This window comes from Gadus chalcogrammus, chromosome 6 (genome assembly GCF_026213295.1).
Source record: "Gadus chalcogrammus isolate NIFS_2021 chromosome 6, NIFS_Gcha_1.0, whole genome shotgun sequence".
NCBI classification, from domain to species: Eukaryota; Metazoa; Chordata; class Actinopteri; order Gadiformes; family Gadidae; genus Gadus; species Gadus chalcogrammus.
Window position 1 is genome coordinate 18,349,608 of NC_079417.1, and position 22,766 is coordinate 18,372,373.

Here is a 22,766-nt window from a genome sequence, read left to right on the forward strand (position 1 = left end):
TTATGTATTGCAAGATGGTATGTTCCAGTACGACTATATCAGCAGAGATGCTCCCCAGCATACATCACCCACCAGGAAGAACCTGGCATGTATTAGGTTTGACAAAGGTCTTGTGTACATTGCAGATCGCAGTGGCTATCCCCCTAAGACAACACCGATTTACTGGGGGCCGGGCAAATAAATCCCAATAGAGAGCAATGAGGGCCAGTGTGCTGCTGGGAAGTGATTCAGACACAGACATGTCGCAGTCACCTCCATCACGAAAAACCTACGCCATACACCGCGGCTACGTCACACACCTCGACATGCCTGCTTTTAAGGCGCCCTTCTTATGGATATAGAAAGTGTAAATCAAAAAGTCAGCATGGGCCCTGAAATCCCTTGTCAATTCCTAGATGTATTTTCAAAAAGTATTTTCAACATTGTCAAAATGAAGGCTTTAAGAATACTGATGCATATATTTTGTTAGTTTTCAGTCTAGCAGAGGGGATGTGCTGTATTTCTTTTCAATTGCACGTTTACAAAACCATGCTCCATGCAGACTGGACACTGTCTGAATTGCACTTCTGTCTAGTGCAGAGAGAAAGGACTGAAATGGATGTTTAATGGAGGGAATGGGCCACCTCGTATTATTTCATGTTATTTATTTAATTTCAGGGGAACATTAAGGCTGATAAATGTCACAGCCAGAGCACTGTAACTATTATGCCCCAAACCTTTTGTTTACAGAAATGGGTGTCTCTAGAAGCAGTCGTGCTTGAGCTATGAATGATGAAATTACAGTTACAATTTATATCAAACATAAATGGCATTAGGCACCAGATTATCGGGTATTCAAATTAATAGAAAGTCAACCCCACGACAAAATATTCCAGACTTCATATACATATACGTAGAACCGGAATCAATAAAAACAACCCCAAAAACCATCACTCAGGGTAACATCCACGAGCCAATCGTTTTGCATGTCTGAGAGGGACAGTCTCGCATTCACAATAGATCAAGCACTGTTCAGAAAACCCATGGCTGGCATGGGTTGGGGGCCTTGGGGCCAATGGTTTCCTTTAACACTGATACTGTGACGGCAGCCTCTCCCCCTCATCTCTCCCCGACCATCAGAGGGACGCACATCAGCCACGGAGCAGACGGCCTGATGAGTTGCCATGGAAGCATGCATCCAACTATTCCTCTGGAAGTCATTGGCAATCAATTGTTTTACTGATTCCTTCAAAGCTAATGTCAATATCATTTAAAGCCCCCCCCCCCCCCCCCCCTCCATCCCTCTGACCTGCCGGCCCAGAGCCAGCAAGCGAGAGAGACAACGCTGGTCTGACAGCTGAGGACAGGAGCGACCAGTCCCCTAACGTGCCCCACAACCTTCTCCGGCTATTTGCTAGTGAGTGCCAGGGTGAGAGTGTGTCTGCGTTCAGAGGTACTTCAAGTATTAAAAAAAAAAAGTCTTCTTTTGTTCACATCATCCATTATGAAACAAAATTTCACTGCCCCATGTTGTGTTGGAAATGTTGGTTTCTAGAGAAACGTATAACATTCATATTGAATATTAAAATCTTCAGTAGTCTGAATCCAGATACACACACACACACACACACTATGTAAAGTGCTTTGGGTCTAGAAAAACTATATAAATGCAATAAATGTATTAATTATTGTTTGTCTGTTATCTTATTCTACAGTGGGAACAATCCTCACAGAGAATATAAATTTACAAATGAGCATCCCTGGAATCAACGTCTGATTTTAAAGCGTCTAATTCTACTTACTTACCCTTATCTTCTAAGCCTTATGAATATATGAGAGTAGGATATTCAACCTTTGATTTTGTCCATTAATGCAGTGAAGTGGCTGGGCTTCTGGATAGCGAACAAATTAATAAAGTAATGACAAACGTGAGGAAACAGGAGAGGAATTGGTAAATTATGAATAAATTATATGGCACACAGACAGTTATACAAGAAAATCTTTCCAACTACAATATGAATATTACTATACAAAAATGACTTCATAACTTCTGGGGGGAAAAAACGGCAATGCTAATTAATAAAATGATCATAATCCCCTTACAATTATGGAACGACTTAATTTATCGTTAAAAGATAATCATGGACCTTAGAATCTCCAGACGTTAATATGAAAAAAAAAATACAACTTTTCCAAGAAATATGAAGGATTTATAGTTGGTGATCTAAATTTGTATCTATGACACATGATGACATAGATACACTACTACTACTACATGGGATGATGACATGTCATTCCATATACTGTCACATAAGGTCCCACAAACAGATGGTGATCCATTTTCCGATTTTGACAGTTTGTGGAAAAAAGTAACTGTGTTTACAATTATTTATTGTTGGCTCGAAGTAGTAACTATATGGTACTGTTTGGTTCATCTTGGAACTTATACATTCTCATATGACTAGGCCTACTTCAGAAACCCGCATGGGGAAGATTATTATATGATAATATAAATAGCAGGGCAGGCTTGGATCTACCATTTAATCAAGGGCTGCTTTTGCTGAACCACCATGTACATTACAGCACAAGTCAATGATAGCCATGTACAGCGACGGAGGGGATAGGAACAAACATTTTGCAGATGGACTGAGATGGACTGAGAGCCGGCCATGGAGGAGTCTGCCACTTAAGGAGAGCCATTCTGCTCTCCAGAACAGAAACCTTAATGGCAACGCGTCAGGAGACAGGAATACATGATGTTTAGAGTAGACATGGCACTTTGCTTAGAGAGAAGATAATGGCTCAGTGAGTAGTCCAACAACATGTTGTAATAAGTCATTTAAACAAACACATGCATTCTGGTTACATTACCACACACATTATTTGAGGTGTAAGGTAAGGAACACATTGAATAGCTTCGCTGCATCACACCAAGGTGCATTGGATGCAGTGGGACCTTTTGTACCACAAACACCACAGCATGTATGCAAATACCCTTTAGACCACTCTAAGTTGATCATTTATAGATTTTCTCGGTGTGTTTTCGATTTGCAAACCAAGCCAGTATCTGTCGGTCAAACCTCATGGAATCAAAGGGAAATCCACTGCGTCCAGCAAGGGCGTAACCATGGTTTAGACATTGGGGGGGTCCAATTTTTTATTATTATTTGTTAAGTGCATTGCCTACAATTCTATATTTATATATGAAAATGTGGACATTTAGAACATAGTTTCGAGGACTACATTGACCATTTGAATTCACATCTAAAGGAATAGTGTAATAATGTAATGTCTGCCCCGCCCCCCCCCCCCCCCCCCCCCCACACACACACACACACACACACACTTTGTTTTGGTTAGCTGCTTACTGACCTTAAACACACCTACCAATTACAATTATGCTCTTCCAGTAGTACTGTAGCAAAAAGGATAGCTTCCAATGGAAAAATACCACATACCCATGACCACATGTCATTATGTTATCAGAAGAACAGTGGCTGACCTTCGTGATAATCTTGGTCTATATATTCTGCTTGTATTAGAAGTAGGCTACTTTTATGTATTGCTGACATGTAGGCCCAGGTTATAAACAATGTTGTAAGGCTGTCTAGTCTCATATTCAAAAATCTCACCTTATCACCTGCCTGTCCAGAGCATGTCCCTGTCTGGCCACGGCTTTCAGCATGCCTGTCAAGTTACTTACTGTCTGAAAAAAACTGCGTATGCTTGCCTGTTGGTCCAGTTTCTTCTGCTTTTTAGGTAACCTCAAATCCTCCATTACTCAACTTTACTTTCTTGGCTCTCACTGAAGAAAGAGTGTGGGGTAACCATGACAACGCAGAAAGTCGCGAGGTGGTTTCAAACTAAATCGCTCAAGTGTACAATTAGGAGGGGGGATTCACACACTCAACAAACGGAAATAAATTGAAAATAAATAAGACATAACCAGTGATGTTGATAGGTTTTCAATGTAGTGAGTCCCCGGGACCCACAGGTGGCGAGTTGGGTGGGTCCCTGAGAAATTCAATGGGTCCCGACTCCCCAGTTTAAAAAATGTGTTTCTTTTTTATTATTATTCTATTTCTTAAATTAAATTAATAGTGTTAAACTCCTTGATGGTGGTATGATATGGTTAGAGCTGGAGTACTCAACCGTTCATGTTTAACACTAGAAACGCCGGGCCATTTTTACTTACTCCTAGCGCCGCAAGAGGGGTCAAATGACCATTTTAATGAGGCTGTGAATTTGCACATAATGATCACTAGGTGGCGCCAATGAGCTATTACCACGCGAGCGCCACATTTGTGTGTGTGTGTGTGTGTGTGTGTGTGTGTGTGTGTGTGTGTGTGTGTGTGTGTGTGTGTGTGTGTGTGTGTGTGTGTGTGTGTGTGTGTGTCACAAGTAGATGCGCAGAGGGTTGAAACAGCGCTTGTCCGATCTGCTCACAAGAAGGTTTCTTTGGCCAGTTACTGTGATTAAACACGAGTTATTTAATGTTCACAATGTATCGTTTTTCATGGGGAAAATGAGATGCGTCCCCGGGACGCATGGATAGTGAGTTTAGTGCGTCCTTTCAGATTTTAATGCGTCAGGGACGCAGGACGCGTAGGCCTACCTAGCAACATCACTGCATAACAAGAGACCGATCCATTGACAGGGTTCATAAAAAGAGAACATATATTTTACATTTTATCCTTTTATTTTACATTTTATCCTGCTGAATATTGGGGGGGACAGGTTAGTATTTTCTCAACATTGGGGGGGACACGACCCCCCCAAAGAATGCGTGGTTACGCCCTTGGCGTCCAGGCAAATAGTCATCTTATTCCCTCTGATCTATTGCTTCTGCAGAAGGAGAAAGGGAACCTGTCCAAACAAGGTAATTTATAGGATAGAGCGATCCATGCCTTTGACAACCGGGGACACCAGATATCACAGAGTAATTGCCTTGACATAAGTTGTGCTTTTCCGAAGCTCGATTGACCAGTATTATAAGTAGGCTGTACCTTCAGAGGACCTGGACGGAGAACAGCACCTGTTGATAGTCTGGCGTATACGCACAGCTCCCGGTGGCTGTTCAGGGATGATGCTGCTGATGCTGAAGTGAGGCGGAACAAACAGCATCTCTACCCAGGGCTTAAGTGTTGTCTGGTTTCATGATCACTGATGGAGTGAACAGACGTGCCGGTGCGCACCGTTCCTGATGCGAGAACTTGGAAGGTTTTCGTTCAGCGAGAACCGCTCGTCTGTTCGCGTCTAGACTTAAGAGGATTGGAACACAGACTAGGTGAGGAACACTTTTCCATTCTTTGTGTCGACGGAGTAACCATGTTTAAAGCTGTGTTTAAACGTGTGTTTAACTTCACTGCGTCTCGTCTTATGCAGCGTGATGAATTTGATTATTCGCCTCCATCGATATTATTCATTCCGATTGGGTCGGAATGAAGCGTTTCCTATTATAATTAATTGTGCTATTAGCCATGCTGAATGCATCCATTATGCCTATTTAAATCATCTTAAGATAAGTGTGCATAATCCAAACTGATGTTTTATCAATCAGCCCAAGTAGCCACGACGAGGTTATAAATATTATGACCTCGTTAAATGCTTATGAGCAGAAGGTTGAAACATAAGTCCAGCAAACCTTTTATTAAGCAGTAATTTAGAGGAACGTATGGTAGCCTAATTAAGGGGCAGAAAGCGCACTTCTAATTCCTCAGCCTTCCCCTCTCACACTGGCGTTGTAACCCCATCGTTGGTAGGGCATGGGGAGCATCTTCAGCCTTTCATCAGTGTGTGAAGGAAGATCGGACACGATCCTTACAGATCCTTTGCATGGTTGCTTTGTTATCTCCTGGTTTATCGGATAATCGCCTCTACGGAGGCTTCGAGGCCAGCCTTCATCGACCGCATTTAATGCGTTTGGACGGAAGAGCTAATTTTCAAGGCAATTCATTTAAATGCAAAATAAGTAAGGTCATGCTCTTTTGTGTATAAGGTTAAAAGCAGAACTGCTTTTTGAGTTCGCTATGAGTGCTTCACAAACCCTTTTTGCATTTGAAAACTACAACATCTAGTTTCTCCTAATAATAAGAAGGCCTCTTCTCCTTTCCAGCCCACAGCAGAACTTATTCATAAGCAAAGTCAACACCGCTCTGTGTGTAGGAGGGAAGAATCCTCCAAAGGTCTGGGAGTATACAAAGTCCATACAAAAAAGGAAACATAATGTCAAAGAAGTCAGAGAAAGACGACATCAACCAGGCCTCTGAGGGGTCGTGTGGAAGGAGAGGGGCAGGACCTGGGACTGGCGAGGAGCGGGGGGCAAAAGTCAAGGATAAGGAGAAAAACAAATACAACAACACATGTCCCAAAAGAAACAACATCCTAAGGGACCATGGCCAAAGACACTCCCATAGAGTGGCGAAGTCACGCCTCTTCCGGTAGAGCCCATGGGACCCATGAGATCGAAAAATATGAATGGGTTTCAATGGAGAGAAAGTAATTGTTTTCTGGTCCCAGTCTTTATATGCCCCGGATTACACATATGTTGTTTGTGGATTTAAATGATAATTTTTCATGCAAAGAAAACTAAACATTTTCGTGAAGTTTGATAATGTTAGTTTTTTTCCAAGGGGAGGATAAAATAATCAAAAGAGGTGAAAAACATTATAAGTTGGGGCATGTGGAGAGTTTCAGTTATGCCGATGGGGAGATTGTCGGTCTTGTCCACACCAGTCGCAGGGTGTGTGACGGCACATACGAGACATGTAGTCTTCTCACTGTTTTCTCTGCAGCCTTTAACTGAACAATTGCACAATAAACGGTCAAACTCTTGACATGAAAAAATTATCATTTAAAATCAACAAACATTTGTGAAATCCGGGGCATATAAAGACTGGGACCAGAAGATAATTACTTTCTCTCCATTGAAACCCACACATATTTTTTGATCTCATAGGTCCCATGGGCTCTACCGGAAGGGGCGTAACTTCGCTGCTCTATTGCAGGCTATTAATAATAACCAATTAACTAAAGATAATAATGTTGCACAAATCAAAACCATGCGATAACAGTGGATTAGTTGCTAATTCACATGTTGGAATACTAATGAAGTTAAGTCTAAATTTAAAGGGGTGACATACCATGTGTGGCAAAATGGCTTCAGAATCAGCCTCTTCCTGTGTTTGAGTGACATCACAAGTTGGCGTGTCCACCTAGATGTATGATGGATTGATAAGTAACATTTGCTACAGTCCACTGGGTAGGCTGGTAGACTGATTTATCAATCGTACATCTAGGTGGACACGCCCACTTGTGATGTCACTAATACACATAAAAGGGCAGATTTTCCTTTTTTTCCGTTTGTAGTGGCTAATCACACCAACACCTGGTGGCATTTAATTTATTATCTTTAACAGTACGCAATGCAGTATGCAATGCGGTATTTCATATCTTTAACAGTATGCAATTCAATTATTAATCCAGTTTGGGAGAGCGTGTGGATGACTGCTGGGTTAGGCAACCTCACCTGGCCGAGTCTTATTGGACTCTCGGGCTGGATGAGTCTGCACACCTGTAGCACATTGAGTAATCAGTGTGCACTGGGTAAACCAGCCATCACCGCACACACTCAGAGAGAGATTCACTAAATCATGAATCATTCTCAACAAACCTTTACAATTCACCGGTCTCTCAACACCACCATCCTGAGTCCTTGTCTCGAGGAGACCAATAGACGTCCCACTAGGTGCTGTGTGTAGCCTGGACTTCGTTACACCAGTAAAGTTCAATTAAATGCAGTAAATGTGAAAGCCATTTAAAGCGACTTTTTCTTTTAGATGTCTGTCCTGAACACTCTCAGGGCAAACGAACAGAAACAAGGAAGGCCTGAGATTCTTGTCGTGGAGCAAACAAAGTTCCCTTTAAATAAATTTGTTGCTAATGTTTCATTAATAATAAACAGATTTGAATGCAGAATATTGGCAAAAGTTAGAATCCTATTACTCCACCTTAAGTTCTTTAGAAGCCGCTCAGGATAGCTTTCCAACGAACATGACAACCAGAGGTGTAAAAATGAAAGCCGTCTCCCCTATTTATACCCTCAGTGCCCCCTAGGGTTCCAGGCATGGCGCTACATATCAATAAGCCTTAAGTCACAGAAACTGTTTAACATGGGTTCTTCTTTGGATGTAATGCTGAATAGAAAGCAGGGATTAAACCAAATGCATACAAATAGAACCAAAGAGACTTGCAAGAATGACACACTAGCCTAGTCATGGAATATCAGTGCAATTTGTAGTAGTGTAGTAGTAGTAGTAATAGTGGTAGTACTATTAGTAGGGGTACTAGTAGTACCCCCCTACCCCCCCACCCCCCTTAAGAACTTATTGTATGTTGTACGTCCTTGCACTTAAAAAAAGTACTTAGCATCCTGTAGCATCTTGTCTTTGTTATTTTTTTTGTTGTATACAGGGATTGGTTAATCTAGCAATTGTAAGTGCTTGGCACTTGGTTCTATGAACATCCTTACTGTACCAACAGCAATATATTGTTTCTCTTTCTTCTGACAAATTGTAATTCTTTTTGGATAAAGCGTCTGCTAAATGCCAAAAATGTAAATGTAGTAAAAGTAGTAGTAGCAATAGTACTAGTACTAGTAGTAGTAGTAGTAGTATGTAGAGCTCCTGGTATAACCGTGCTTCCCATCCATCCAGCTTCCTTCTAGAGCGCCGCCGTCAGAGCCTGGCCGATGGAAGGCACCGGCAGCACCTGGCCTGGAGAGCCCACCCCTTCCTGCGCGGGTTGCATGGTGGAGGCCAACACCAGCCAGGTGTCGGAGCTCCAGAACGGCTCCTCCACACGCAGCTCCCAGTTCGTTGGGGTGGAGCTGCTGCAGTCCTTCAAGCCCCTCATCATCCCCTGCTACGCCCTGGTGGTCCTTGTGGGCGTGTTCGGCAACTACCTGCTCCTCTACGTCATCTGCCGCACCCGCAAGATGCACAACGCCACCAACTTCTTCATCGGAAACCTGGCCTTCTCGGACATGCTGATGTGCGCCACCTGCGTGCCCTTCACGCTGGCCTATGCCTTCAACCCGCGCGGCTGGGTGTTCGGACGCTTCATGTGCTACCTGGTGTACCTCATCCAGCCCGTCACCGTGTACGTGTCCGTCTTCACCCTCACGGCCATCGGGGTGGACAGGTGAGACAGCTAATCAGTGACACTGCAGTCAGGCATTTTTGTTAACTTGTATTGCAGCCATCTGTGACAGACCTTGAACAACACTTCCGTCGTTCTTCTATCTTGCTCAAGCAAATCAAATGCTCCCTAGTATGAAAGGTTAACCCAGTAAATCCTAAACGTGAAGCATGTGACCCCTTTGCTTTGCAGATACTACGCCACAGTGCATCCCCTGAAGAAGCGGCTGTCCATCATGGCGTGCACCTACCTGCTCTGCGGCATGTGGCTGCTGTCCTGCGGGCTGGTGGCGCCGGCCGTGGCCCACACATACCACGTGGAGTTCAAGCACGAGGGCTTCATCATCTGCGAGGAGTTCTGGATGGGCAAGAAGCGAGAGAGGCTGGCGTACGCCTACAGCACACTCTTCGTCACCTACGTGCTCCCGCTGTCCGCCCTGTGTATCTCCTACCTCTGCATCTCCGTCAAGCTGCGCAACTGCGTGGTGCCGGGCCACCGGACTCAGAGCCAGGCCGAGGCCCAGCGGGTGCGCAAGCGCAAGACCTTCCGGCTGGTGAGCCTGGTGGTGGCGGCCTTCGGCTTCTGCTGGATGCCCATCAGCGTGTTCAACGTGCTGCGGGACATCGACATCGACCTGATAGACAAGCGCTACTTCCTGCTCATCCAGCTGCTGTGCCACCTGTGCGCCATGAGCTCGTCCTGCTGCAACCCCTTCCTGTACGCCTGGCTGCACGACCGCTTCCGCGCCGAGCTCCGCAAGATGTTCACCTGCCGCCACCGCATCGGCATCCCCGCCAACCACTGCGCCACGGCCAGCGTGGTCCTGTGAGGGGGGCGTGGTCCTGTAAGGGGAGGCATGTGTTCCTGGGAGGTGGGATGTGGTCCTGGGAGGGGGCCGTGGTCATGGGAAGGGGGTGTGGTCCTGGGAGGAGAGGCGTGGTCCTGGGAGGAGAGGCGTGGTTCTGGGAGGGGCCGTGGTCCTGGTAGGCAGGCATGGTCCTGGGAGGGGGCGTGGTCCTAGGAGGGGGGCGCTATTCTGGGAGGAGAGGCGTGGTCATGGGAGGGGGCGTGGTCCCGGACGGAGCGGCCTTTCGCCTTGCTTTGTTTGCCTTTTAAGATTATTGATATTTATTCTGTGATAAAAAAGATTTCCGATGACCGAGGTTGTGTTAGGGTAAAGGGCAGCCCAATGCAAAACTACGTTGCCTAACAACAGAGGCTTGAGGAGGCTTCAGTCTTACTTCTCCTTGTGTCAATTAAACGTTTTTTGTATGTTGATGAAAGTGTATTCAATACAATGTGGTGCATAGTATGTTCACTCTTCGTACAACTCTTTCTTAACTTTATTTATGTGCTAAGATTAAAATACATATACATTACAATTGTTATTCTCTTTGTCCAAATTGCAACGAGATGCATGAATCGCTACTTGGTATAAGAAGCATTAGTAGCATATTCTATGCTGCACACCTGTAGCACATTGAGTAATCAGTGTGCATCATCCACACACACTCTAACAGTTAGAGTAACTGACCAACAAATAACTGCAATATAAACATTAATGATACACATTCAGTATCCATTTTACTCGTTTCTGTCTCTAGGGAGTAGAAAAGTCACACTGGTTATCATTAAGAATGAGGCCTGCAAAATCATGCATACGGTCAACTATCATTCCCCTGAAGCATGTGGGATCACATCGCATCTTTTCCCTTAATATTCAGTGTTTTTCGTCAATTGCACAGACTAGCAGACTCAAGGGCTTAAGGTCCTACAGCTAAGGGCAAACAATTATTTGCATAACCCTGGAACATAATTGATCAGCGAAAGTCATAACTATTATGGTGGAGATACACAACCGTGTAATTAAAATCTCAAAGATGACTGAAACCTATCCAAGAGATCTCATATTTGCAGCTGTTTCCAGAGAAATGTTTCATTGGAGGTTAAATGATTAGTAAGTCCAGATTTGATCTTACTTATAGCATATGAGATGTTGTGTCTGACATTAAAATTGCTAACTTTGCTAACCTTTTGATAAAATAAAGATTTGTAGGAGACCACAAAATACACAATATCCCCATGTAAAGACTGAACCACTGAGCTGCTTTTCACAGACATACTTTCACACAGATTCATAGATTAAATTCAGTTTGATTTGTCATTAAGGTACACAGAGGCCTGTACTCAACTATGATCCACTTGTAAGGCAAGAGTAACACTTTATTTGAAGGCACAATCCAATATCAACATCAACATACATTATTGTTAGTAATTATTGCTCTAACATTACTAAACAAAAGACAGTCACGTGATTACGTGTTATTTAGTGTGTTGGAGGTTACAGTCAAAAGGCCTCGCTGGATATTAGACTTTAACAATGCATAGAATAAACAAGCCGATTAGCTTTCCTTTATCCAATTCTGTTTCTTTCCTTTCTTGGTCTTTTTATTAATCTCTCATCAATATTTACAACAAACCGTGCCATCACTCATCATTGCATAAATATATGTGCTTAGGAGATGCAAACATATTTTATAGTAGAAAAAAATATAGTGTGCTGAAGGGATTAAATAGCATAAGTGGACTGATAAAATGATTAATATAGAATCATATATATATATATTCATATTCATATTCATATCACATTAATGTCCATGGTACAAATCATGAATAAAGGGCTGCCACTAGCAGCCTACCTTGTTATTGCTGACTTTCTGAATGACAACTATACTGCAGAAATAGGCACAGTGTTATTCAACTTTTTAGAACAAAATGTAACTGATTACAAAATTAAGAAACACTTGGAGAAGGTTCACAGATATTTGGTATAAGAAACCTGGACTTTGGTTAAGAAAAAAAAAGCCCAACAAAGCTATCCAAGTAATAAGACTAGGGCTGCATGGGTTCTTTATAGAGCGGGCCTTTTTGGCTCAGCATCGTCCACCTAACCAACAGTATTTACAGCACTCTACTATTGAGATTGCAGTTTTGTAATGACATAGTTATTCTTTCGACTGTGAAAAATATATATCAAGGATCATGATTCAGATACAATTATACAGCATCTGAGCTACAAAAGCAATCTCCTGAGTCCACTGGAAGACCAAACAATAAGGCGTGTGGTGTTGTGAAATTGGCTACAGGATATCGGTGCAATGAAGCCAGGAAACTGATCGGCTGTAATGACTCGTAGCAGAGAAGTCAGCAGGGACCATAATGATTGTTTTTCTCTGGGAGATGTGGCAAACGAAGCCAGAATGATTGTGGAAATCACTTTTATCTATTATTTGATTAAAGGTCTCTGTAGCATAGGGTCGAACGCCCTCTAAACTAGAATATATCGTTGATCCCTGCGGACTAATGACTTGTGATTATCCATTTGCTTAAAAACCGTCCAGCCGTGTCAGACCGATATTACATCGTTATCTGAACCCAGAGACTAAAGAAAGTGCATTTGCTCTAGGCGAATGAAGGTCCATCATCGTCATAGATTGTGTTGCCAACAGGGAACACCGACTGCCGCACAGCGCAGCACAAAGAGAAGGAGGCTTTCAGTACGGGTCGGCTCTCCCCCTCTCCTACGCTGGCTTGCTGGAGCTGATCCCCAGCAGGATGCTTGGCTTCTCGTCGATCACGCGGACCAGCAGGTTGTCGATGTACTCCTCCAGCTCCGCGATCTTGTTCTTCCTCTTGGTCAGCTCAAGCTGCTGCTTCACCACCAGCGTGATGAGCTCCTCCTGGGTGAGCTGGGTGTAGGCTCCGGCGCCCTCCGCCAGGACCTCCGCCTTGGGGGTGGAGAGAAGGTGAATTTCTTATTAAGAAGGACGGTAGAGCGTGGCTGTAGCATTTCATTTATACAGCCTTCCCGGTGGATGTCCACTGCAGCAGTATTTGCATTGTAAATCATTGAATGTTTTCACATGCACACACCCACACACCATCGGCGATGAACTCTGAAAGGACTTCCCATAGAGTCACTTGTTTGCATTAAAAAAATGAATATTTAATGTGTGCAGCCGCTTCATATTAGCCTTCTAAAGTGTAAGAAATGGCCGTCTGTTCTGTGAGAGCGACCGACAGAGTGCGGCCCTTTGGAACTTTGGTGGGGCTGAATTTACAAAGTAACTGCCAACGCGTTTGGGAATAAGAACCCTCGACTCTCGGGAAGCAGTCGGTACCTTGATGTGGGCGGCTTTGGTGTCAAGGATCCTGATGTCCTTCACAGCTGGGGAGCCAGAGGGGAACTGGTTTTCAGCTGAGCTCATGGGCTTCACAGGATGAGGCCTGTCAAAGAGATGGGGAACAACATCAGAAAAGGAGCTTGAAAGAGATAAGACGACTGAGAGGGCTTTGACAACAGGACAGAGGCAGGACCAAACACTATATCAAAGCACATGCAAGTAAAAAAAAAGAAAAAAAAAGACGTTTCAAAGATTAACTAAAGACCGCCTTCTCTTCCCAACGAAACCAAAACACAATTAACCATCACCTCGAGAGACCAGCCCAGAAATAAATCCATACATACGAGCACAGTCACAAAGAGAAAATCCAAACAAAAATCAAATCAACCAGCCAATCAGGCCTCATCAGCTGACCATAACCGTGCCATGTCCTCAAAAGGCAATATGTGAGGCCCATCTCACCTGCGAAAAGATGAAGCTGGCCCGCTAACAATGACACTCGGTGCACCAGCAGACTGACCCTCGGTGGGCGAGACCCAGGCTCGCAAGAGATTCCTCCCCCCAAACGGCCCTTCTGCCTCGGACCCGGACTCATCCAAAGACAGCCTGTGGGGATCGGAAGATCTGAAGGAATCTCCCGCAAACGGGTCCGTCCCAAATGGGTCTTCCGCAAGAGGATTCTCAGTCCATTCTGCTCCGTTTGAGGCGAGCGGAGCGGTCATCCCGGTCTCTCTGGATGCAAGCCTTTCCACAGCAATGGGTGTGGTGGCGTCCCCATGAAACGTAGGCTCCTGTTTGACATTTACGCTGCTGGACGGAGGGTGGGTTGCAAGCGTCGCTTTACCTCTCTGGGAAAGCCGTTTTTTTAAAGAAGGATTTGGTTGATTCAAGTCCATGAATTTTCTTTCAAACTGCTGATGAGTTTTTTCAGAGTCACCTTCATAAAATCTGTCAAAGGGATCACTTTGATTTTCTGCAGCAAAAAGTTGATCAAAATCGTCTGCAGTCATTCCCTTATCTTCCAGTTTTGCCTCTTCTTGTACCTTGCCTGTAAAAAGATGATCTGCATTGGCGTTTTGCTCAGAATTCGCCCACAAATCTTTGGATACGAGCTCTCTTCTGAGGAATGCCTCGCCTTCCTTCAGCTTCTGGTCCATTTGGTTGGATGATGGATTGTTGCTTTTCAGAGAATCTGTTGCTCGCACATCTGCTTGCTTTTCTCCTTCCATGCTGACAACCTTTTGCCTGGGTCTGGCTGTGGGCACCTCTTTGACGGCCAGCTCTGTCTTTACATCCCGAGCCGTTTGGCTGGGTATATTGGGCACCACCGCGGGCTGAAGAGTTCGCCCTTCAATAGCAACTGCTGACACTTCTCTCCCAACACCCTCCCTCCCCCTTCCTAAGGGGACTTCTCTGCTCGGTGTTTGAGTGCCAACAAACCCTGGCAATGCTGACGCGTTTGGCCTCTGCCCAGCCGTGTGGGCGTTTACAGGGCTCTGCCGTTGTTTTGGACTGTAGTCTACGGTGGGTCTTTGGAGTGGAGCTGTGTCGGGTTTAGGCGGCGGAGGCATCTTCTTGGATGAAACGGGTTTAGCCTCATGAACCCGAGGTTGAGGAACGCGGTCGGCCGGCCTCTGCCCTTCGCCGTCGCTCTGCCTGGTCCGAGACGGCGGTCTGTGCTGCCGATCCGGTCTCTTCTCCTCTGGACCGTCCACGCTCATCTCCTCACCGAGGAAGCCCTCGGGCTGGTCCCTGGTCTTCTGATTGACCTCAGCGATGAGGTGATCCCATCGCGTCTGCCCCTGCACCCCGTGCCTCTTCTTGGGGAACAGCGTCTCATAGTCCGGGAGGGGAAGCGCCGGTCTTCTGCCCAGCGCTGATGCGTCAGACTCGATGTATGCCGGGTTCTCGATGGCCCGGACCGGCCCCTCTGAGGCAGACCAGTTCCTGGGGGACCTCTCCATCTGGGAGCGGGCTTCAGCGGGCGTGGCGTAGGTGGGGGGCACCGGGGCTCTCCTCTTCGTCTCAGACATGGAGGACGGTGGTCCAGCTCATTGAATGGTGCAGACTCAGCAGAGCGAAAAGGCCAGCGATGTCAAACGGGCTGCTGCAGAAGGTGGGTTCAGAGGTATGGAGAGTTGAAGAGCATGGCTCAGGGCATTCAAACAATCTGACAGAAAGTCGAAACAAAGTCCCCACATTCAGTGTGACCAATAAATAAGTAAACACGTGCCACTCCTGTCTCATGTTACTACCCATGAAAAATTTCTCTCCATCCACCATCAATGTCTCAGCTAAAACAGTATCAAAGAAAAACTATCTTTCCACAAGCTAATTGACTGAGCTTGAATGTAATTTGAAGACAAATCAACTAGTAAATGAGGCAAGAATAATTACTCATGGTAATTTCTTTTTTTTAAGCAATCTAAAGTCATTCAAGTCTCTCTTAATCTTATGGTAAATCAACTAAAACAATTTGTTTGTCCAATTTAAACTCCAAAATATTCTAGATGTCTTTCCTAAACAATGTAACATTTTAATAAAATCAGCCAAGAAGACAATACAGGCTTCTTTTGCTAGCTTGTGTGTTGTGCAATTTCTGACCAAACACAATAATCAACCCAAAACCTTTCTTGGTTGATTTTATCTTAAACATGGTTTCAAAATCTTTAGCAAATAAAACTATAAATTCCTCAACTATTTCCTTCTTATCAATTATAATCTAGTTGTAATACATTAGCGATGTCAACCACAACACCTTTAGCTTGTTGCTCAAGACTCTTTGTCACAAGACGGATAACCTTCAAATCTAATACAACACTATCCAGCACAACACAAACAGCAACATAACTAGAACAGATATAACGTAATCACAATGGAAAACACACACTCTTACCATGATAGTCCAATGGGAAGGAATGGTTTCCAAATAACTAGTCCCTAACCCTTGAATGATCACACACACTGTAAGTCCAGTGAGAAGAGGCCAAAACCTGTTGCACTCCATACCAGCAGATGACACGCCCAGTTCCAGCAGAAACCAACCGGCACAGCGGCCAAACTGGATGAACAGGTTGGACAAAATGTGCTCAGCGTAGCAAGATGATCACGAAGTAGGCAACACAAAATAACAACCAACAACCTCTCTCTCCCTCTCTCTCAAGTTCGCTCTCTTTCGCGTTCGCTCTCTTTCGCTCTCTTGCGTTCGCTCTCGTTCGCACTCTCGCAAAATGTTCATTTGCATATCACATGGTGCTTGACTTCCTCATGTAGACGATCCAGTGAATGCAAATTCAAAATCATCACTACAGCAGCGCAGCGATGAAACCAGAGCCAACTTAATGCTAAATATGATATCTTTATATAAGTATAGCTTTGCTTTCCCCCTTTTTTTTATTTTTTATTAGGATACTATAGAAGTTGTAGCTATAGAAGTTTCTACGTCATCCACCAAAAATAATCCACCAAACGTGTCAACACACAGTGTTGACTCAAGCTGTGAACAATGGTATCGATTGTTGATCTCAGCCAAACAATAAGAGAACAACAAGAGAATGAAACTCACCTCGGCTTCACCGCAGAGACCTTGGCGGTGCGGTTGAGGAAGACCCCCGCCGAGAGGGTCTGGGGGCTGCGGACCGTCTTCGGTGGGGGGGCTTCTTCAAAGGGGTTCTGGGCCTCTGGGCTGAGGGAGATCTCTTCAAAGGGGTTGCTGGTCTGGGAGGCATGGAGCTCCAGACCTCGAGCTGCCACAGGCTCCTCTCTCTCAGGCTGAGCCTCCTCCTTCTTCTCCTCCTTCCTCCGGCTGATACCGAACAGAGTGGAGAGCCTCTCGCTCATGGACGCCTCATCCTGCCGCTTCTTCTCCTCCGCCTTCTGCGCCTCCTCCCGGCGATTCTCCTCCTCGTTCTTCGCCTCGTCCATGGCCTGCAGCATCCTGCGTTCCTCGCCTCTCTGCCTTTCCTCCTCGTCCATGATTTTCTTTCTCCTCCTCGCCTCCTCCTCCTCCAGCAAGCGCTGGCGCCTCTCCTGCTCCTCCCGGTATCTCCGCTGCTCCTCCAGCTCCTGCAGCCTCCTGCCCTCGGACTGCTGATTCCCTCTCTCCTCCTCCTCCCCCTGCGCTAGCCTCAGGTCCTCTGCTCTACGTTTCTCGGCTGCCTGTCGTCCCTCCTCCTCCTCCTCCTGTCCCTCCTGCTCCTGCCGGTTGCTTTGCTCCAGGACCTCCTCCTGCCTGGAAGACGCTGCTGACGAGCCCTTGATGGAATCCATGGAGTACTGGGAGTTGAGCGTGTGGAAGTCCTCCACGGAGCCCTTGCCGGAGCTGTTCAGGCTGAGGGTGGAGCCCGTCTTAGGCTCCGCCTCCTCTGCGTAAACGTGGCTGCCGTTGATGCACACGCTGTTGACGTCGCTGGCGCTCTGCTTGTGCCGGCCCAGCAGGGAGAAGGGCCCCTGGGAGAAGGGCCCCTGGGAGGCCTTGCTGTCGTTGCTGCCTGTGCGCTTGTGGCCCAGGAACTTGAATTTCTTCTTCCCTACGGGAGCAGAGCACACAAACAGGACATGTCATTGTGTACACAGCACACAACAGCTGAGCAGACGCAGGAGCTAGTGTCAAAGAGGAGGCAGGGTGGGCGCTTACCTTCGGGGGAGTCCACGTTGAGGCCGGAGGAGCGGCTCCCGCTCAGAGATGAGTCCTTGGACGGCTGGCTGCCCAGGGTGGACATTGACTGGGAGATGTTCTTGTGCAGGTTCGATTTGGGAGCAAAGAGTTTCTGGAGCTTGGACTTCTTCTTGGCCCCAGGGAACTGGTTGAGCGACTGGGCGTCGGCCTCCCCTTCGCTGTCCGACACGATGCTGCTCACGTGCGGCACGATGGCGGAGGCCGAGTCGGAGAAGCCGTCCCTCTTCTTGCCGCGCACCTTGTCCTTGATCTTGGAGATGCGGGAGCGGGGCTTGTCCTGCATGGAGAGGTCAAACATGCTGGCGGACATGTTGTTCCTCAGGAACTGGATGTCCAGCAGGACCTCTCCACGGGCCTTGTCGTCCTTTCCAGATTTATCCAAGAGCGGGAACCAGCTGGAACAGAACCGGGACAATGGATTATTTTCAAAATGTGTTTCATTATAATAACAATATTCTAACATATATTAATCTATTGACGCACACAATGCAGTGAATACTGAATACTGGTCTAATCTTTACAAAATGAATAATGTTAGGTACATAATAGAGAATACACAATATTTTTTCCATCAGCTAATATATAACATCACCCCTTGTTATTAATGGTGTATAAATAATAAAAAGTATATATTAAAATAAGAGCATTTAAACCCCAGGGGGCAGCACTTGGCTATAAATAGAACACACACACACAAGTCTGCTTTACAGCTCTTCAAATACCACAGCATCGCTCAATTATTTGGAGGGGTAATGTAAGTGCTCTGCAAAGGGCCTGCAATCATAACAGTCCAAACACCATCATCATTTTACGAACAAGGAAACTGTCAGTTAGTCCTGCCTTCATGCAACTTCCAATAAGTTCCTGTTGCGATAATGTGCTTCATCATTGTGTCAAATATGACACAACGCAACAATGCCACATTCATTTTCTTGCTTCGGCGGTTACTTTCCCTCTCAAGCAAAGGAGACAAACATCCAGTTGTACAGACTGAATGAGAAGCCTTCCCTTCCATGGATGAGGCGAAAGGTTAAAACTCACAAAGGTGAGAGTAGAGGAACACTGCTAAGAACTAAACAGTGAATTGCCCCTGCATACTCTGAACAGAGAGCAGTGCCTTAGTGCACAGATAATGTCAAGCAGTTGAAATAGCAGGAACAAGTATTCTGGAGATGATTAATACAAACAGGAAACATTGCTTTAACATTACACAAAACAAATGTGGTACACATGGGGGAGAGCTGCTGGAAGAGCTGAGGGCAGGCCTCACAATAAAGGCTGAGCGAAGCCCAACTCGACATTCTTTATCTTTTCTCATAATAACCCCGCAGGCCAACAACAACAGCTTGTATTGCTCGGGCTAACGCTGAGACCACTTACACAGCCTTGGCTGAGCCAGGGCCAGGCACAAGAAAACTAATAAACCCTTAATCCTCCACCTCTTCACCTCGTCTGGGGTCTCCCTGTGTTCTAGTGGACATAGAAGTAAACCTGTAAGAGTTCCACATGAGGCCCATGCATTCAGCCCATTTTAAATTGTATCTACTTGAACTCAACATTCAAAAGAAACCATTCAACTACATTTTCCCTATTGAGGTAAAGGCACGTATTTCAAAATATTACTTAAGCAAAGCATAAAATAAACAACTTGCCCAAAGCAAATTAGACCACAGGCACCAGAAAAAAACTTTGAATTCTGGCAGGATTTTCCTAAAACATTGGCTCATCTCTGAAACAATGATTGGTTTTTAGCTAAACCAGTCTGGCTCCACACCAAAATATAAATCATCAACGGGCCCAATAATAACTGACCTTCTGTCCGAATTACCGACCTAAATGTGTTCATTTTGTAGGAAAACGACAAGAGGACAATGTGAAGGGCTGCTTTACTCTGTCTCCCCGTCCTCTGACTCAAATAAGGGGCTATATGCAGCACGACACAAAACATGAAACATGAAACTGCAACAGCAAAGGCAATCGTTTCATGAGTGAATGGTTGCCTCTACTGGAACACGCCACAGCATTTGCTCATATGATCTCATCTCGTCTATTGTGGATATCTCTAGCAGCATTGTGTTGCCATGGACAAAGGGGGATGTGCTGTGGCAGAAAGACCTTCTACTCGCTTACACCACATCACCACATCAGAGGACACAACACTGCCCGTTTCTTGGGAGACAAAAGCACAACATTAACACATAATACCTGGCTTCAGCAATACCAGAGGGGAATAGAGAGAGAGAAAGAAAGAGAGAGAGCTGACTGATAGCCAGGTGACCCAGAGCGAAGGAAAATCTATCGATGAACTTTCGTCACAGACCTGTAAAAATGCCCTGAGTAAACACCAGATAAGAGCTAGCTTATGATTCACAGGTGATGAGGTAATGGTCGGCGCTGGGTTGGGATTTGAAGGACTGCCCCCAGGCCGGCTGATAATGGGCCTCAGAACAGGGGAGATAATGTAACCATTTCTCACACCCAGCGCTGTGTGCGTCTCATTCGGCAGCTTGTCTTCGTCAAGATCATTCCTGGATTTGCTCCTTTGTTTGTCAGCAGCCCAGATTCAATGCCATGAACGTGTGGATCCAACCCACGTCATAGCCACGTCAGTGTTATTTCATATGATCATGACTCTGTCAGCCGTTCCGTTCCACTCATGTGAATGCCCTGACGGGATGTCGGACCTGATTTGTTGGATGGGAGGGGTAAGGAAAATGTGCAACACTAAAAATAAGTGTACTTTTCAAAGAAAAAATGGATACAATTACGATTAACTGTCGAATCCCAAACTATTGAATTGTTTGGAGAAGCCTCTTAAGATTACAGTAGAACCGATCCGCAGCAGATCAGAGAGAGAGAGAGAAAAAAAAGGGATTTAATTGGCCAGATTGTTATCTCAGTGCTAATGTTTTGTCTCCCACTATGAGGCTGATAAGCTCCAGCCTCGCACGCATATTTCTGTCAGACCGCTTTGAGATCTACACAGTAGGCTGTAGGCTCTCCTGGAGGTCAGCCTAACAATAAATGGTCGGTGTCAAAAGCCCCAGGTCCATTTACATTCACCGGTAATTAATACACGTTAAATGGTAATGTAAAAACCAATCTGAATGTTTGGTTTGTTTGAATTCTTTTGCCCAACATAACAAGCAATTCAAAAAGCACCTAAAAAAACATCCAGTGCCAGATTTACCTAAAAGGGTTCTATTGTTTCAGCTTAAAAGACTATCAAAGAAGCTTACAGGAAAACAATTATGGACCCTTATGTTTATATACTTGGAATGTGTAGTTATTTTAAAATTATACTCTATCATAATAAAAATCAGTTATTAGTTATTCACAGAGTATCTGTGGATACCTATTGTTATTGTCACATTAACAATGTATTAATTAGGTAGTGCCTTTTGTTTTCATCATGTCTGGCCTACGGCTGGCTAGAAGGAGACTAAAGATAACACTTTATCTTGAGTCTAATCAGTCAATGTCATCCCCCCTGGCCTCAGGACTCACACGACCCTCATGTAAACAGTGGGGGTCCTGACCTCCTGCAATGCAAGTATATAAGCAGATGTCTTTCAACATGATCCTACCGGACTTTTCTTATCTAATGAAGCACAGAACGTTACGTTTACAAATCCAAGGAAACTATAAAACCTCAGATCAAACTTCATCGATGCCAGCCACCGTACGTCTTCCAACGTAAGCGCAGGCCTGGAAGGGTTTCAAACGGGGAGAAGACAACAACTCACTCGGTCTTCTTGCTGAGCTTCTGGTCCTGGAGGTTGAGAAGGTTGATGACGGCCTGGCCCAGGAACTTGTCCAGGCCCACCTGGGCCCGGTGCATCACAATGACGTTCAGCCGGCACCTCTCCGCGTTGTTGGGGTGGAACAGGGGCAGCTCGAAGGAAGCCTCCTCCTTCCACACCGGGGCGATGCACCTCTCGTCCACCGAGGTGGAGAACTTGTCTTTGGCCACTTGGATGATGGCGTAGGCATCGTTGGTCCCGTTCTTGCCCTTAGTGCGCAGATTGCGAGCCTGGTGCACCGTGACCTGGACACTAGTGGGGTAGAACTGGTGGCTCTGGTCTGCCAGCGACATGCTGAAGCTCTGTGAAGCTCTCGGAAGCCTCGGAAGGTTGTTTGGTTCTCCTCGGACCAGGAAGCTGAGGTCTTATTACCTCCAGGCAGGGCTCGGCGTCCTACCGCTGTGTCACACAGACAGAGTTAGTAAAAGGGTTTACAAGCACGTCGCATATATAATTGTTTCACTGCTACGAAGCGACCAACGCCACTTCAACTGGTATTTATGTTATTTTACGACCAGCGCAGAATCGCGAAACGCTTCCCTTCCCTGTCGAGATAAAACGCGCCCTCCCACAATCCCGCCATCCCTGCCCCTGATTGGCTGAAGTCCTCGTCAGTCTCTCCGTGCGCTACGTTGCGCAGCAATAAATAAATCATTACTGCGCAGGAGCAGAATCGGATGACAGATTGGGTATCGGTGTACCTGTCTAGGTGGACGCCACTGTCCTTATTTTTTGTCTCCCGATTGCACATCCGTATTTGTAAGCAGAACTAGATTTGAACATAACGGTCACAATATCTCATGTGACATAAACAAATTGCCTATATCAAAAAGACGCAGGATTTAATTGATGCTGAGTAATAATATGATGGGACCACTGATATAAAGGATATTGATTATTTAAGGTAATAGCGACGTCGAACCT

General features: G+C 45.5%; 2 protein-coding genes and 1 long non-coding RNA gene across 5 annotated transcripts; 1 reads left to right on the plus strand and 2 right to left on the minus strand.

The window, feature by feature from the left end:
* Positions 1–4,832: 4,832 nt before the first annotated feature.
* Positions 4,833–8,034, minus strand: LOC130384537 (uncharacterized). Its single transcript, XR_008895887.1, has 3 exons — positions 7,989–8,034; positions 7,122–7,193; positions 4,833–6,283 (listed from the first exon to the last, which is right to left on the minus strand). It is a non-coding gene; the product is annotated as an uncharacterized LOC130384537 (long non-coding RNA).
* Positions 7,518–10,006, plus strand: prlhr2a (prolactin releasing hormone receptor 2a). Its single transcript, XM_056592763.1, has 3 exons — positions 7,518–7,758; positions 8,694–9,180; positions 9,370–10,006. The coding sequence occupies exons 2-3, from the start codon at positions 8,729–8,731 to the stop codon at positions 10,004–10,006; spliced, it is 1,089 nt and encodes a 362-aa protein (XP_056448738.1). The 5' UTR covers positions 7,518–7,758; positions 8,694–8,728.
* Positions 10,007–10,331: 325 nt separating this feature from the next.
* Positions 10,332–22,455, minus strand: rab11fip1a (RAB11 family interacting protein 1 (class I) a). Of its 3 annotated transcripts, XM_056591545.1 has the most exons (5): positions 21,786–22,455; positions 17,998–18,434; positions 16,927–17,890; positions 13,359–13,464; positions 10,345–12,965 (listed from the first exon to the last, which is right to left on the minus strand). In XM_056591545.1, the coding sequence occupies exons 1-5, from the start codon at positions 22,133–22,135 to the stop codon at positions 12,759–12,761; spliced, it is 2,064 nt and encodes a 687-aa protein (XP_056447520.1). In that variant the 5' UTR covers positions 22,136–22,455; the 3' UTR covers positions 10,345–12,758. The 3 variants fall into 3 exon arrangements, with proteins under 3 accessions (XP_056447521.1, XP_056447522.1, XP_056447520.1); XM_056591546.1 differs by lacking the exons at positions 16,927–17,890; positions 17,998–18,434; positions 21,786–22,455 and adding exons at positions 13,824–15,468; positions 16,258–16,903 and having other exon boundaries at positions 10,332–12,965; XM_056591547.1 differs by lacking the exons at positions 16,927–17,890; positions 17,998–18,434; positions 21,786–22,455 and adding an exon at positions 13,824–16,251 and having other exon boundaries at positions 10,332–12,965.
* Positions 22,456–22,766: the final 311 nt, after the last annotated feature.